This window comes from Sceloporus occidentalis, unplaced genomic scaffold, assembly GCF_023333645.1.
Source record: "Sceloporus occidentalis isolate IW3139 unplaced genomic scaffold, rSceOcc1.0.p SCAF_125, whole genome shotgun sequence".
In the NCBI taxonomy this organism is placed as follows: domain Eukaryota; kingdom Metazoa; phylum Chordata; class Lepidosauria; order Squamata; family Phrynosomatidae; genus Sceloporus; species Sceloporus occidentalis.
Window position 1 is genome coordinate 292581 of NW_028317105.1, and position 17056 is coordinate 309636.

At 39.3% G+C, this 17056-nt stretch overlaps 1 protein-coding gene across 1 annotated transcript in view; it reads left to right on the forward strand.

The window, feature by feature from the left end:
- The window catches only part of LOC149281980 (connector enhancer of kinase suppressor of ras 2-like), a 180444-nt gene that overhangs the window by 146061 nt on the left and 17327 nt on the right, over window positions 1-17056 (forward strand). The window contains exons 11-15 of the mRNA XM_089498753.1: window positions 148-359; window positions 2750-2835; window positions 3303-3551; window positions 9939-9973; window positions 13720-13768. Coding sequence (XP_089354879.1) covers window positions 148-359; window positions 2750-2835; window positions 3303-3551; window positions 9939-9973; window positions 13720-13768 — 631 coding nt within the window. The remainder of the gene's footprint in view (window positions 1-147; window positions 360-2749; window positions 2836-3302; window positions 3552-9938; window positions 9974-13719; window positions 13769-17056) is intronic.

Below are 17056 nucleotides of genomic sequence, written 5' to 3' on the forward strand. Positions count from 1 at the left end.
CAGCTTTTCATTGATAGAATCCTGATAACTAAGAAAAACAAATAGGCAGCATGGTGACGTTACCAAGTTTCTGTCCTGGGAAGAATTACTAAGCAGTTGGCTTGCCATAGACAAAATGTAGTTGTTTTTTATATTTTTTGCTTGTAGGGATGAAGTTGGAATTGTATCCTGCGATGACATCAATAAATATGGAGTTGGGAAGTCGGGAATGAAAGGCTCTGAATCCCCCAGTTATTTCTTAGAGCACGAGAGTGGCAAATATTACACTTTAATTGAAGGCGAGGGGCACCAAGTTGGCTCAGAATATGAACGAGGACGATCTACAGGGGTGCGGAGAAGAGAAAGGACTCCAACCCACGGTATGAACTCATTGGCTATATTATTTAAATGTTACTAATGCCAAAATTATACTGTGGTTAGATGCCGATAATGTGAAAATGAAATCAAATGTCTGTTACCCTCTTTGCAAAATCACAATAATGCCTGAAAAATATTAAACCACAGCTTTCCACCAAGGAGGGAAGAAAACCTATAAGTCTTTCTGCCCCTCCAATTTTGTGCCCTTCTACATTTCAGCCAATTCTCTTTTTTCATTATTACTCTCATTAATTTATTCTTTTGCTTCAGGTCGTCCAATTTCTTAGATTTCACTCTTTACCGCTGCCCCTCGTTGCTTTCCAACATCTTTGTATTGACCTGGAGGTTCATTGAACAAAAGTCCAGGGATGGTCAATTCCACCTTTTTGCCCCGTCCTCCGCATATCACACTTAGTATTTTAATTCTTGCGATGATTTTAAATGTCTTATGATAAGAGTTAAAATGTCTATCTTTAGGATACCTTCTATGTTTAGGGAATTTAACCATCGTCTTATTTTAATGCATAAAATCTGTTTTCCCATTTGTAAAAAATGTGCAAAATTAGAATAGCAATATCAGTCTATCAAAATGGCAAAAAGGCAGAGGATTTGAAACACAGATGAGACGTACAAGCTACCAACTGCTGCAGGCCGTCGGTAAATTAAATTACTAACAAAAAAAATATGTGATAGAATCCACTGTTTTTTTGGATGCAGAAGATGCTGCTGCCATATTATAAAAAAGTGCCAAGCTGTGACCTTTCACGCAGCCGTTGGAGAATTCCGGCGGTGGAATCGGGCTGATTATATTACTGGAATCATTAAGTGCATAATGCTTATGATGTCGGGGAACGCGATGCATTCTGCAGCACACAGCTGCTTAACCTCATGGACCTTGTTTAGACTCACACAACTGTTTTAATTAGGCAGGGCCCTGCACGCATTTAGCAGAAGCCCGAGGACGGCATTTATGCTGCAATGTACTCCAACTCTCAGGATGCTTAATCAGAAGATTGTATGTCTGCGTTTTATGGTCTTGTACTTGTATGACCGAGTTTATACATCCCACGTACTGCAGGAGGCAGCTCTTGACATCGGTTGGTTGACAACAAGTGACGTGTTCATTTATCCCACAAATAGGGGGCAAAACCCCCAAGAAAAGCAGTAATACAATCTGCGGGTTAAGTATACTGAGCGTTGTAGCGCATTGTCCTTGAAAAAAAAAATGGCGGATGTGGTCTAGGCATTGGGTAAGTCTAGGGGCTGACAGCCTCTCTGCCATAAAACCAGGGGCCAATTGTCCTATTGGACGACCAGACCCCTTTCAAACATGCGCAAGGACCTGTATTAGTAGCCAACGTGACAAGTTGGCCCAATGACAACCCTACAGCCTGTCCTCTTGCTTCAGGGCCCTGCCGTAGCGTTTAGATGCCCGTGTTAGTTTTATTGAATGACGCGTTCCACTTAAATCCACTACACCTACAGTAAATCTGGTGGAATTAAATATCGTACAATACAAATCCTTCAAGGAAGAAGGCAAAGTGCTTGGATTATGCGTTTAGCTGATTACTATTTTCTTTGTTGCGCAACGCCGTTGAGTCAATAAAGTCTCTGTTGAGAATTTGTTGTGAAGATCTCTCTAGAAGGACTATTTAGATACATCGCCGACTGTTTAATGTAACAAACGATATTTTTGTTATAATGTAACAAAAATAATACATAAAACTGTGAAGCCGGGAGTATATTTCTGTGTTGTGAGTCGGGCGCGTGTGCACAACGACAAGGTCATAGATGCTATTTCATGTCACGGGCTGAACTGTTTGGGTTCTTCAATCACCACTGAAAATGTCAGATGTTAAAACATCAATGAAAATAGAAAATAAATATAATAATGCGTGTTTTCTGCAGCAGACTTGTTCTTTAGAATATGCAGGCCACTGCTCTATTAAAGTATTTTTTTTCTTTTTTCATGTTTTCTTGGTTCCGGTAGATTGTAAGTTCTCCTGACAAGGGCCTTCCATTGTTTTTAATTCAAGCCCCAAGGTCAGTGCTTCAATATGAAACCAGAAACCAGGGGAGCTGTTTGTCAGGGGCCCACGGGGCATTTGCCCAATGTGCCAAATGGCCAGTCTGTGCCTGAGAGTGGGAGACCCTGTGGTTTTTCACTTTATGAGATCGGTTGCTGGAATTTTTTACCAAGTTCATTGATGTCAACACACCCCACTTATGCTGAAAAACGAGACTTTCTGTATTTTATATGTAGAAGGAGATTATTCACGAACAGACATTTTCATGTAAACCAGAAGTATGAATTATCTTTATCTAGTAGACCGTCTTCTCTTTTAAGTGTTATATATTCTATATATTAACCAAGACGTTGATGTCTCTCCAGGTGACCTGAGACCGGTGTCTATGCCTGCGGAATACAGCTGGGTTGGAGAATCTAAGGAGCCAAATATGTATAAACGAGGGAGCAGAGGTGAGTACGGACACTTAACATCAATTGAAATAACTGTGTCTGCTTTAAGTTGGACCGAACCATCTTTTTCCATATACATTGAATATCTACTGTAAACAGTTTAGACTTCTACAACAACGTAATGTTTCCTTTTGAACATAAAACATTGTAACTAAATCTAGTTCTAATTAGATTATAGTCTATGTTTTAATGGCTCTTCTAAGATCTTCACACATCTTTAGATACGATCTCACAGACAGGACGATTTTGAATCAGAAGGAAATCAGGTTTCTTTTTTATTGTTCCACCTGTTTGTATAACCCGTGGGCTGTACGAGAAGGTTATAGGATGTTGTGAATAGCTGAAGTTTTGTTGAAAAGAACCAGCAGCTGGTTTCATAACACAGCAGAGAAACCACCTCAGATCTCCTCTTACCTTCTACTTGTCTTTCTTTCTTTTTTATTGTGTTTTTTCCCCTCCGACAACTGACTCTGAGAACTCTCTCTTGCGTTACTTGAGCGATGAAAAGATCCTAGTGATACAGGAGGAACCTGTCAATCAGAAGGACAACAAAAGGGACACAGGACGCAGGTCGAAGAAAAAAAGCAAAAATCCAGGCAGCCCAAGTTACCCCATCAGTCCATCAATGTTAACCTCCTCCGGTCGGCTAGATCCGGCTCAACAAGATGCCTTGACATTTTCACTGGCTGAAAGCAACACTGTCCCGCTGTACCATGTAAGTATACACCTGTGTTGTTATTCCGTGTTCTCTTTCCTCTACACTGTTTGTACAGTATAGGCAGAAGATGACATCATTGATTAAGATGCCACAATGTTACACGGGTGAAAGCAGACAGCTTCTGCATTTATAGAGCTACTTATTGGCTTCTCCCAAGACATGTGCTGGGTCAAGGAGCAGCTGGGGAGTAAAGCCCTTACATGAGCAGTTGTAGACATACTGGAATGAGTTAAGGTGTGTCGAGATGCAGTTGGGCAACCAGCAATAGCTGAAGTTAGAAGGTAGAACATAATGGTGGCACAATGGGTAACAGTGGTGCTATAGCAACAATGAAATAAGTAGTTCCTCGGATTGTTCCACTTTTACCCTGCAGAACCAGAATGGGATTGTTTGGCGATGACTGAGATTTGTAGGAGACCTTGGATTTATTGAATGCTTAAACTGTAGTGAACAAGGGTAGAGTCTGTTGTTGGCTTTTTTGTTTACAATGTATGTACAAGTAGCCTTAGTAACTATATGTAAGTCTACTTTTAACCCTTGTGAGCGTCAATTATATATGCATTTGACATTCAGACATTTAAATATAAGTATATCAAATAATACCATTAGGTGGTTTTGTATAAAAAAAAAATTTAATCCTTCCATTGGTTGCCTTGGAGAAAGACCACTTTTGATACGTTGTACCTGTATTTCAATGGCAGCACACAACTTCAGTTATGGCAATAGTTTAGATCCCCAATTATCCTGTGGTGTATATTGCAGTTTTTTTTAACACTGATGCAGGCAATAATTGTAAAGGGATTTTTTTCCAATCTGACACCCTGTGTTTTAACACCGTGTTCTGTTACTTATGTCATCAATCCGCTGGAGGTAGTGTTAGGTACTTAACTAACAGACTGAGGTTTTAATTAATCACATCTTATATACTGCACGTGTACAACAAAAATATTATTATTTGGGGTGTATTTGTATAAAGGTTGGATAATGTAGGAAATGTGACAAATCAAAGTATTAGGAATAATATATAAATAAATAATTTTGCTGACATTCCTTGAGATTCTTATGATTAAATAGTAAATTGTCCTCCCTCATCCCAGGCCCCCTACTCTAGGGGGCCCGAGCAGCCCCTATGACCGCCCAGGTAACATCTGCGGTTAGCGGCATGGAGAGATCATCCAATTAGATGATTTCTCACTCTCTCTTTCTGCACAGAGTCTGATCCAACATGCAGGAAGTGACATCACATCCTTTTCCTGAATGCTGGATCAGTCTGCATGGAGGGAGAAAGAGGGCACAGACAAGTGGTTTGGGGGCTGAGATGGCACAGAGAAGCTGTATGGGGACAAAGTTGGCACTTACAATCTGTTTGGGGACAAAGTTGACACTGAGAAACTGGTGGCAAAGTTGGCATCGTGGGACATACTTCATGGAGCCTGGGACAATTTTTGCACCATGGCCTTATTGCTTCTAGTTAAGCACCTGTCCCACCCCCATCGTAATGCCCTCCCCTGCCCAGCTCTGCCTCACTCCTTGATTTTGGCCTTCTCTGTCTCGAGGGGAGGCTTAGTCCTCTTACCTTCCAAAGTTCTCAACCTGGAATGCACTTGTAACCAAGGCTAGATTAAGGTGCTTGGGGACCTGGAGCACTTATATAAAGAGGGCCCCTCTTTTCTTGTGCCCAACTATTTTTCCAGATCAACATGAAATAATATATAATATAAAATAAAATAAAACAAAAAAATAGTTTATTGTAGATTCCTCTACATTCCTTCATGATATCACACCCTATTCATATTAATCAACACATTATGTGCCAACCATGTTTACTGTAGTATGTGAACTGAGCATGTGCAGCCAATGAAGTGCCAGTCTGTTGGACAGGACTGTTGGCAAGTATCACATAACTCATCAATACTCCCCATTTGTTTCAGGACAAGTGGCAAAAAATATAATATATAATCAGATCAATATAGAGTAGGAATGCATCAGCTCCAGACTGTGAGAATCTGCCCCTTCACCTTGAGACCCTGAGATCGGGAGCAAAAACCCTGACAGCTCCAATGCATGGTGGGTAACCCCATACTTTGTACATGTATCTATACTTTGTACATGTATCTATACTTTGTACATGTATCTATACTTTGTACATGTATCCATACTTTGTACATGTATCTATACTTTGTACATGTAGGCGAAAATTCTGTAATTACTCATTTACCACAAATCTGCTTAATTTAACGTAACTCCCACTTAGAAAAGTATGTGGGCATCAGCCCCGCACATGATACTGAATGAGGGGAAACAGGATGGTATCTGAGTGCAGTCATCCACCTTCAGATAAACACTTTATCACGGGGTTAAAAGACGCAAAGGAAAATATACTTCTGCATGGCGCTTCGGCGTGTTGTGTGAAAGACGTGTGAGTATCAATGTAACACCTGCTCTCAAACCCTGCTTCTGTGGCTTTGCTGTTAGTTTAGATAAAGTTCTCTGATGGACTGAACTGCCGTATCTGGGGCTTTAGCAACAATCCACACACCGGCCCATAATTAATTCAGATTTCTTCCCCCTCTCTTACTTTTTGATATTTCTTTTGTATTGTATACTTCACTGACAGGGTGATAGATAAGTGGAATAGCCTCCAGGCAGAAGTGGTAGAGTGAGGGGAATTTAACATGCATGGGATAGACATATGGCTCCTGAATCTAAGACGAGACCAATGTTGTTACTTCAGGAGCTACGGGCAGACAGATGGGCCGAGTGTTTCTTATCTGCTGTCCGAGTCTAAGTCTCTATGCATATTATCCAGATTATTGTAGCCATGAAAGGTAGACAATAGTAATTTAAAGGGGACACCATAATATGCGTTAAAATACATATGATGGTGAAGTGTCCCTTTAAATGAATGTTATTACGCATGCTACGTATGTATCCAGATATATCCATCACATACTTCTCTACAAAGTGCTGTCACTCATAAGAAATCATTACCCGTGAGTGACAACATGAAGAAATTATTTCCGCGAGAATGTAACCATCCCGCTGTGTTTCCTTTTTTGTTGCCTTTGACATCTCACAGCCGGCTTCGTGGTAAATTACTGTTTTCATCACTGGCCGTCGAGAGACGCAGGTAGCCAGATCAAGCATCCACTAATGTACAGCAGCACACGGCGCGCGGAGCGTACAATACGTAAGATGGGGAAAAAAAGCTATATATTTCATTTTAAATTGGAAACTTCGCCGGCTAAACGTTGATTATATGCTGCTTTAGAAACTGCACAGGAAACACCGTTTTCTCTAAACAACAAAATAAGTGTTATTTAAGCTTTTCATAGTCTCTGCTTCTTGCAAAAAAGAGCTAAATTGTGGCGTGAAGCTCAAAGGAAAAAAACACACAGCCAGTTGTGATGTTTTTTCTAGGGACACAAAGATGATAAACCCCAAAGAGGATGTCCCACCAAATGTGTTTTATTAGTAATAGTCAGGTTTAAATAAAGTATCAAAAATATTGTGTCGACACTCTTACACCATACTCTGACACATACTCATGCTAACACCATATACTAGCACCCACACACACTAAAACCAAATACTAACACACATGCATGCTAAAACACTAACACACGCGCATTTTAACATCACATATTGACACACACAACCGTGCTAGCACCATACCGTAACACACACACACATGATAACACACATATCCTAGCATGGTACACACTGACGCACATGCTAACACCATATCCTAACACCGCACATGCCCACTATTGTGCCATACACTAACACGTACTCACTCTCCAATACTTACAGTAACACACACACTCACTTACTGTAACACTGCCCACTTACACATACATCCACAAACACACTCTTCATCTCCCATCATCAATGCCAACTTCAATCCCCCTCCCAATAGTACATAGGTAGTGTGTGGAGATTTCTCGGATGTCATGTCACAGATCTAGCCATACATTATACGGGGCCAACTCATTCCTTTTGTGTTGGGCAACAACCCTTCATTACTAATAGTCGATGCCTTGACATTGTAACCCAATCAAATAAAACATACATATGTACGAACATAAAAAATAATTGTATCCACTGGGTGTTTATACCTCTTTTACGGATTAAATAACAAGCGGAATACTGTAAATAGATCTTCTTTCTCCAAGCACTCGTTTCCTGTCTGTCTTCTAGATTCGGTTACAGAGATAAATTTGGCATCCGCTGCCTTCCTGTCATCGCCCCGTAGAATCACTGACTCATTGCCCACATTAAAAAAAGGAAGTGAAACCTCATTAATGAATATCGACCGCTTCTAACCATTAGCAAACCTTTGTCCTTGGAGGGCTTGAGCCCTCGTAAATAAACACTCAGTTCTTTCTCAAAATTCTTTGACAGCCACTTTTGTCCGAGGTCCCTCCAATCTATGTCTGTGGTGTAAGTAGTGGCGTCTATATCATGGACAATTAAATGCAAGGTCCCAAAAAGTCTTGGACCTCCCAAAGAATCGGGGTCCTTCTTTGAATTTTAACCTTTACATTCCGTCCACGCCATTGTCATGTATTGGGTGAGTACATGAAGTATGACTTCAGAAAGCAGACTAGCTCCGGTTCTGAGAATTTATCTGCTTAGAGACCGACTTCACTTTGATTAGATTTTTAAAAGCTTCTAGAGGTCGATGGAAAAAGTCCCATTAACCTGAATAGTTCTCTGTTCATCTTGCTTTGGTCAGCTGTATCGAGGCACTTTGATTACCGGGTTTTCCGTAAGATAAAGTATAGGTCAGAGAAAGGCCCACAGATTCTTTATTTATTTATTTTTTACCGTGCCCTTTCCTAAGTTTTATTAACTAATTAAATTGATTTCGTAGGACTTCACATCATCAGCTGCCCCAAAAATGCCATATTTGATTGATACTTCCATATTGGATGTTTAGATATTTTTGAAAAATTATTTTTATTATTTCTGCTGGGTTTTTTTTCTAAAGTGTCCCTATAATTTCACCGATTCCAGGATATTTTACTTAACCCAGGAAACATTTATTACATGGCTTTGGGATGGCAACGTCAACAATGTAACTTACTGTATAATCATTTAGAGCCCACGTTCCTTCGTGAAGGTCAGAACCATAAGCTGATCTAAGATGAGTTCGATACAAATGAAAAACCCGCAAGCCACTATTATAGCCGCTTTATATTTCTCCAAGATGATATATTCTTTTATGGCCAGCATTGACCCGAGTGCCTGGGTTTTATGGTGACAACATTTTAAGGTTTCACTAAAATAGACTTACCTGCTACTAAAATGCTGAGACTCTTGGAACTAAACTCTACAAATACGATGTCTTTAGGCTTGATACCCCTACAGAACCACGTGCAGAATCTGAGACTCTTACTAGTTCCTAGTTTCTTTTAGTGTTAAATTTACATTATTTTTTTTTATTGTGTGTTATAGAGCCGTAGAATAACAGCAACCAATGGCCATGCACATCAGAGGCGTTAGGCCAACAGAGCAATAGATGAAGTTATTCATCTACTAAATAACTCAACCTCGTTCACACCCTAGTCTTGTTGGTTTTAAAGCTTTGCCTTAAAGCCTGTTTTCCAAAGGGCATTTATTCTGTCACTACGACCCAGTCATTTCCAAGAGCCCGTATCTGCCCCTTTTCACCACGCTCTGTTAAAACAAAGATAATATGGCGAAGCAAAAGTTCGAATAACTTTAGAATGTTTAAGTACCACGCTGGCCGTGTAGATGATACCACCAGGCCAAGAGGAAAGAGCTTAGAGTTTGACTTTATTACACCTTAGTAAACGGAATCGGATGACGACCCTTTTACTTATTAGTGATTTTCGCTGACCTGAGTTGGAGCTTTGAGTTGGAGCTTTGAGTTGGAGCATGGAGTTGGAGCTTTGAGTTGGAGCTTTGAGTTGGAGCTTGGAGTTGGAGCTTGGAGTTGGAGTTGGAGCTTGGAGTTGGAGCTTGGAGTTGGAGTTGGAGCTTTGAGTTGGAGCTCTGAGTTGGAGCTTGGAGTTGGAGCTTGGAGTTGGAGCTTGGAGTTGGAGCTTGGAGTTGGAGTTGGAGCTTGGAGTTGGAGTTGGAGCTTGGAGTTGGAGCTGGAGCTTTGAGTTGGAGCTTGGAGTTGGAGCTTGGAGTTGGAGCTTGGAGTTGGAGCTTGGAGTTGGAGTTGGAGCTTGGAGTTGGAGCTTGGAGTTGGAGCTTGGAGTTGGAGTTGGAGCTTGTGTATATGGGTTTAGAGCTGACTTAAACCATTGAGGTTTTGTTGATGGTTTTGATGAGTCCTTTTGTTCATCCACTTTGTTTTCTCATTTTCTAGAATTTTTATCACATTCTAATTGCTCGTTTTCTTTTTCACAGAGAGCTGGAGACACAATCGGGGGAGACAATGAAAGGTAACTTATCCTTTTTTTGTGTGACATGTTATAGAGTATTTCCTGAAATCAAGATGTACTAAGCTGGCATGTAAATGCGAAACACTCTATGAGAAAGAATCATTTTAGGACATATCACGTTGCAGTAGTAATGCACATTATTGATTTTATTTTTACATGAATAAAAGCTGAAGGACGGATCTGAACAACAGATGATATCATGATACCAAGATGTAACTGTAGCTCTTTCTGAATCATGTACGACGCAGGTTTTTATATGTATAATATGTCATAACAGTGGCTTCCAGGACTTGGCCTGTCCCATGGGAGACCTCGAGCATTTCTTGAGGGCAAAGCCAAAATCAAGGTGATAGCTGGAAACATTCCTGCACTTTTGTGTATTTATATTAGTCTATTCTGTCTCTTTAGTTATACTTTTGTTCTTAAAAAAAATAAAAAATCAGGTCATCTAATTTTTTAAACATTCTTCATTTCAACTCCTGCTTGATTTCTGATCTCTTGTCTAGTAGACACGCTTAGAGAGAGCACGTGTCTCCACATTTATTTCCTCCCTATTTGCTACCTATTAAGTCCTTTCTATTTTTTTTTATTTTTAGAAAATATGAAAAAAATCCTTCAAATTGTATTACTACCCAAACCATTTTCTGTTCTATTCCTATTAATTTTTACTTATTATTTATGAAGAAACATAAATAAAAAGCAAACAAACGGTCCCCGGTTTTATGCTGCATGGCGGCTCTGGCTTGAATCATGATCTTCATTCATTTCTTCAGCTCTGTCTTCATCTTCGTCGATTTATGGGTTTTACACATTTTGTAGGTCTGCAAAGCCCTGCAGTGCTAATATTAGCTCGGTGTTTGGAGGAAGGCAAGTGGAAAATGTAATTTATAATTTATAAGTAATAAAGATGTAGATGGAACGTCTGTGCACAATGGATTTATTTAAGTAGGCATTTAAAAAAAATGGACTGAGATTAGCAAGTAATGAAACCAAACAAAGGCACTTCTGCAAAGAAATAAATAAGTAAAAGTATTTCTTTTATTTTATATATTCATTACTTTATACTATGTTATAGTGGATGCAGAAATAGCATCTAGTTTATTATATAATATGCTTTCTTGTTGTAATGAATATTCTTTCCTGGCATTGGAGTCTGAGGGCTAGATGCCCGCTAAGCATTCCACATAAAAAGTCATGGCAGCTCCAACTTATCATTTAATTGGCTGATAAAAGTAGGGTCCCTACTTTACACGAGGGGTAAAGGCAAAAAAGGGGCAAGGGTCCTGAAGCTTGTAGATCTTAACATAATCGAGTGGTTGGATAAGCAGACAGGACAGTCATCAAGCTGTTCCTCTTTCACCTCCGTAGAGCATGCTTGGTCTGGCTAATGGGAGATCGAGCCTTGAGTGGTGGCTTTAAATATGACTTGATGGGTGGGGGGGTTATGTGTCAAGTTTTGCCTACTAGCACCCAGTTATACCCCCTTCTCATCCCTTCCCATCTCTGGGAAATGTTCAGGTCTGGATTAGATCCATACTACAGAAGAACTATTGTGGTTACTCATCCGCTTCCATGATCCTCATCCTTCTTCTCCTAATTGCATGGACCTGTCTGCCCCCCCCCATACCAGTCATATCACTATAGATATAGAACGTTGAAATTCACTCCCACCAAAATAAGGGTTATTATTTTTTTAATCTGTTTCGTGAAAATCATTTTCTGGCTGACGGGAAAAAAAATATCTATTTTTAGACTGTCCAACCATCTGTTATATAAAATATTGAGCTCATTTATAGCGGAAGAACTATTATTCCCAGTTAGTAAAAATCTAGCAAGATCCGAATTACATCATAGCTTCACCTAATTGTAGAAGGGTCGAGCTCAATGAATTCAGCATTAGAACTATTTTTTATTCTTGCTGGTGGTGATTGGGTAGGACTTTATGGTAGCTCCACCCATAATATGACTAATTTGTCTAGATTTTACTTATTTTATTCACGTTCCACCCGCCATTTTTGTCAGTCATGTGATATTTTGGGTGTCTTTCCCTGCTCAGACACCACACTGAGCTGATGCTTTACGGTGATCCTAATGAAGTCAGTTCCTCCATAGACTCTTATTAGTCAGTGTATCAGACTAAGTGATTAAGACTGAGCCATTCTATTGTTTCCCACAGGTAGTATGATAAGGAGTTGGGGGGTCAGATAGAGTGAGAACTCTGCGGCTGCCTGAAAACATTACATTCTGCAAAAACTAGAACTTTTTTTAAAAGAAGGGAATAGCTAAATATTGTTGGAACATTTTTTTTTTATCTAGTGATAAAAAAAAGGTGGGAGTTTTTAACAGTAGAATATAAAAAAAATGAAAAAAATTACAAATGCACTAAATTATGCATTTTCCCATTTAGCGTGAACTACTTGCAACCCTTTGGCATCATTTATACGTGCAAAACAGATTTTAAAAGTAAAAGGTTATTTTAAATGATTTATGTCATTTTAATATTTAACTTTATGCAAAATGCCAGTTTTTCCATTGAGAGGCGGGGAGGGAAGGGGGGGAGGTGTTATTATAATTTTTTTTTTATTTTTGTTCTGTAATTGTGATAAAGCACCTTTTAGTGTTACTGCCGCGATCTTTCTTACCCGGCATGGCAAGCATACAGTATTTAAAGTTTCGCAGAGCCGCGGCTTCGTTGAGGATGATAAGTTCCGACGGTAATGTGATTAGGTTATGCTGATTGCGCAACTCGCGATGCAAATGTATTTCATTTCGGTTTCCGTTCATAAGACGGGGAAATAGAATGTAATGCGCGTTGCCTGATTGATGATGTTTGGGATTGCTAATGTTACGACTAAAGGGCATAATTAGCAACATTTGTTTTAAATATTTTAAAAAGGTATAATAATTGCACAGTGAACGAGGCATCGTTTTCACACTTATGAAAGAGGAATAACGGAGAGTTTGAAAAACAGATTTCGCAATCAGATGAGAACAAACGACCAGAAATAAATTGTTTCGCTTGGATATTATGGCGTGAATCTCCTTTAATAGAAACATAGAACTTAATGGCAGATAAGATCTATTCAGCCCATCTAATCTACCCATTTACCTGATGTAAAGACTTAACCAGTCCTTTGTCTCGTCTTAGACCCAGGAGCCATATGCCATATCTCATTCTCTCACTGTAGTAACTTTTACCACATCTGCTGGAAGGTTATTCCATTTATCTACCACCCTCTCAGTAAAGTAAAACTCCCTGTACTCCTGTAAACCCTTTTAAGTATTTAAATGTTTCTATCATATCTCTCCTCTCTCCTCTCCTCCAAGCCGTTTATATTAGGATCCCATGGTCTTTCCTGATCATTTTTATTCTGCAAACCGTTCACCTTTCATTAAACTCCAAAAAACACACATTTATTGGGGGCATCAATAATGAGGTCCTTTTTAATTATATTTTCCGATTATTAGAATTATGTATATATACAAGGCATCTTAAAGCTGCATTACCTTTTACCACTTCTGCTAAAAATCTTGCCCATGCCTGAAGTATACTTTCTGCCCCAAAATCTCCTACCCTCTAGCTGAAGACATGATGGGTGCTGATACGATGTATTACGTTTATCAATTTAATTCCGTGTTAATGTTTGCAATATGTACACAATGAAGAATTGCGTTACAGATTCGGCTGGCACTCTATGGATAGAATGTAATAACAGCACTTATGGTATATTTTCTTTATATTAAAGGTATACAACCTCCGCGGTGGAGCGACAAGGAAACACATCGGCGAGGAAGGTACGGCTGAGAGCGTAGAGATTTTGCAAACTATTTTCAGAATTAGGAACCAATTCAAGGAATTAGTACTGAAATGTAATGTGATTTGTTGTACCTTACAATGTCTTAAAAGGATTTCATTAGGGCTAAAACAGCCTCTTATTACCCCAGAATAAAGCATGCACAGCCTTTACTAAATGATCTACATTGTTTCTACTCTAATTTATAAAAAAGCTACTAAATGACATCATGGATGCCTTTTAAATTCCATTGTTCGTGTTCTTGTGTGATCAAAAACCAAATTCACTTTAAAGAATTCAAGGGGTTTAATATTTTCTAACAATAGCTAGACAAGCCAGCTTTATGAGTAAAAGGATGCAAACCAGAGCCAAGAATTTATTTCGGTCTTCTGGACTTTTCTCAAGTTACCGGCTCCACTTTTAATATGACATTTTTTTTGTATATATAAATATATATATATATAATTTTAATCTCTGATCAAATATTTATTCCAGAAAACCAGAGGTTTATTCAGACTTTTGCGGAGGGAGTTTTTTAAGCGAAAAGGGTTCTTCACAGTAAGAACAATAAAGATGTGGAATTCACCACCTACAGAGACTGTGATATCAGATCCAAGAGACATATATAAATATAGAGGGATAGAAGGGGTAATAAGGCCAGGATTAGTTATGGCTCGTTGATCCAGTGAGAAATCAGAAGCCATATTGGAATCAAGAAATCATTTTTCCCCGTTTTGAGGCACAATTAGAATCACAGTAGGGTTGAACCCGATGGACTTTTTTTAACCTGTTACTATGTTACTATGTATGTGATCAAAAGTGTATCCCACACAAGAATTTTTAAGAATGGTTGCCATTGATGCCAGCTTTCGCTCCAATGGAGTAGGCCGCATCTTTCCATTTTACCCGCAGCGTCTGAGGATATATTTATCTTTGAGTGTTTGCATTTACTCCGAAGTATTACATTATTCGTATCATGTGTAAATGTAAAAGCGCAAAACATGTAATAAGACGGCGTAAGGGGAATAACTAAAAAAAAAAAAATCTGTCACAGCAGTAAATTGCGTTCTTTCCATTGTGAATCACAGACCGGCAGTAACGCGTTAAGTGCTATTCTGCTCCAGCGCATCTCCTGTATCCGAAAGGAGTTCAGTCTCGCTGAAAGGTCAACCAAAGGGAACGCAATTAAAAGTATCGCATGTGTGTTACATAACACAGGACCTCATGTTCTGGAGACTCAAGGCCGGGTTCCGGAGGTGCTAAAGTTTGATATACTGACTCAAATATAAGGTTTCAGGGCCAAGTGTTAGGGAATTAACATAACATTTACAATTCACTGATATTAAATAATGTTGACAGATAAATGTAGAATTTCGAGTGTCTTTCTGGAACTGGTGATTTTTGTTGGCTGCCAAGCGGCTCTGAAATAATTTTGTGTTTTACGAAGCATTAGCGGTCAAGAGTAAGCAAATTCTAAAGGGGATTTGCGGCAGGGTCATATCATGTTGATAACCGGCTGTTTTCAGATACAGGTTCCATGGGCAGCAACTGAAAGTCTGCATTACGATTTGGGCAACAAAATGATGGCGGAGATTTGCGTGGTCTGTGTGCTGGGCACCCGACTTCCGTTAATACGCAGTTGAAGTGATATCGTCAAGAAGGCAGCTCTTCGAGATTGCCCCAGAGGAGCTGTGAAAGTCTATTGAGTGTTGCCTATCATTCCCTGGTATAGGGGGGTGATGTATATCTCCAACAACTCTCTGGCAGTCAGGGCCACCCTTAGCCTGGGATAACCTGGGCTCCTGTCCCGAGACCCACGCTGCTGCTGCTTCCTTATGTAACTGACCTCTTCAGGCGGATATGATGACAGAGCGTCACCTTTCATAGACCATGTTCACAGGGGTGAGTGGTAGACCTTATTGCCTTTATCTTCAGGACAACGGGGTCCCACAAATCCTGAGGATAGCCCTGCCGGCAGTTCTGCCATCTCAATGCCTCAATGTCCCAGACATTCTGACAACTCAGAGATGACCCGGTCATTTTTATCCTTAACCGGGCTATAGGCAGTATTCTGCTCATAACCGAGTACACTGTCAAATAAGTGATTTCCGTTTCAATGGCTGATTATCTCTTTAAACATATTTTTTTCTTTTAATTCCGCGGATGAGTTTGGGTAGTAAGACATTTTTACCAGCCAAGCTACACTAATTGTAAAAGCTGGCTCTGTATTGTTTACTCCAAGGCATGTTGCGTAATTGCCACGCTTTAATCAGCATTCTTTCTAACCAAAAGTAATTATTTAATATTAATGCTGAATTCTCACTCTCTCCTGCCAGCTATATAGCTCTATAGAATATAAGGCGCCTATGTGGATTGCAGCTGTCAGATAAAGTTATTGTTATTGCAGTATCTCCGTTTTAATTTGCAAAATTGCTGGATCTAAGCAGCGAGGCCTTTTTATATTCATTAGTTTTACTGTTTGTCGGAGGCCTGGTGGTTTTATGAATTAATGTTTGTATAATATATTCCATAGATCAAAAAAAATCTAAAGGCAAGCATGTATCGCTGAAACAAAATTGGAATATTAAGATTCATTCTGGTAGGATATTGGCATAGCTATGAGATCTGCGGGGACTGACTTGTATGTATATTGGATCTACATTTTAGGGCTTACATTTCAAATAGGCTTACGTGGCTCATGAAATAGATCTTTTTTTAAATTCTGTGTAATATACTGTATCTGGAACAGGGCACCGACAGCAACACTTTGCAGATGACACAAACAGCAGATGCATTTCAACATGGAAAAATGTAAAATGATGCAGTTGGGGAAGAAAACAAACAAGCAAACATGCTAATTATACATTGAATGGTTGTTAATGAGGACATCCTCTATGATCCAGGACTGCTTATTAATAATAATAAACATCCACGCAGTGCACAATTCCAGACAGTTGCTGACAAAGCAAGCAAGCTGCTATCCTGTATTAAAAAGGGGAATGAGTGTTCAGGACAAGAATTTAATATTGACTTATATATCATTTGTAAGGTTGTACCTTAAGTATTCAGTACAGCTTCGGGTAACAGTTCATAAAAAAATACATTGTGGAACTAGAGAAGGTTCAAAGTTGGTCAACATTGGTCAACAAATTGTGATTGTTTACCCATTGGAAAAAGAAGATGCCTCCTCAGGGATGATTATCATATATACCGTATTAAATGATCTGGGGATCTTTTCATTCATAGACAACATACAGAAAGTTTTAAGCAAAGGAAAGAATTGTTTACA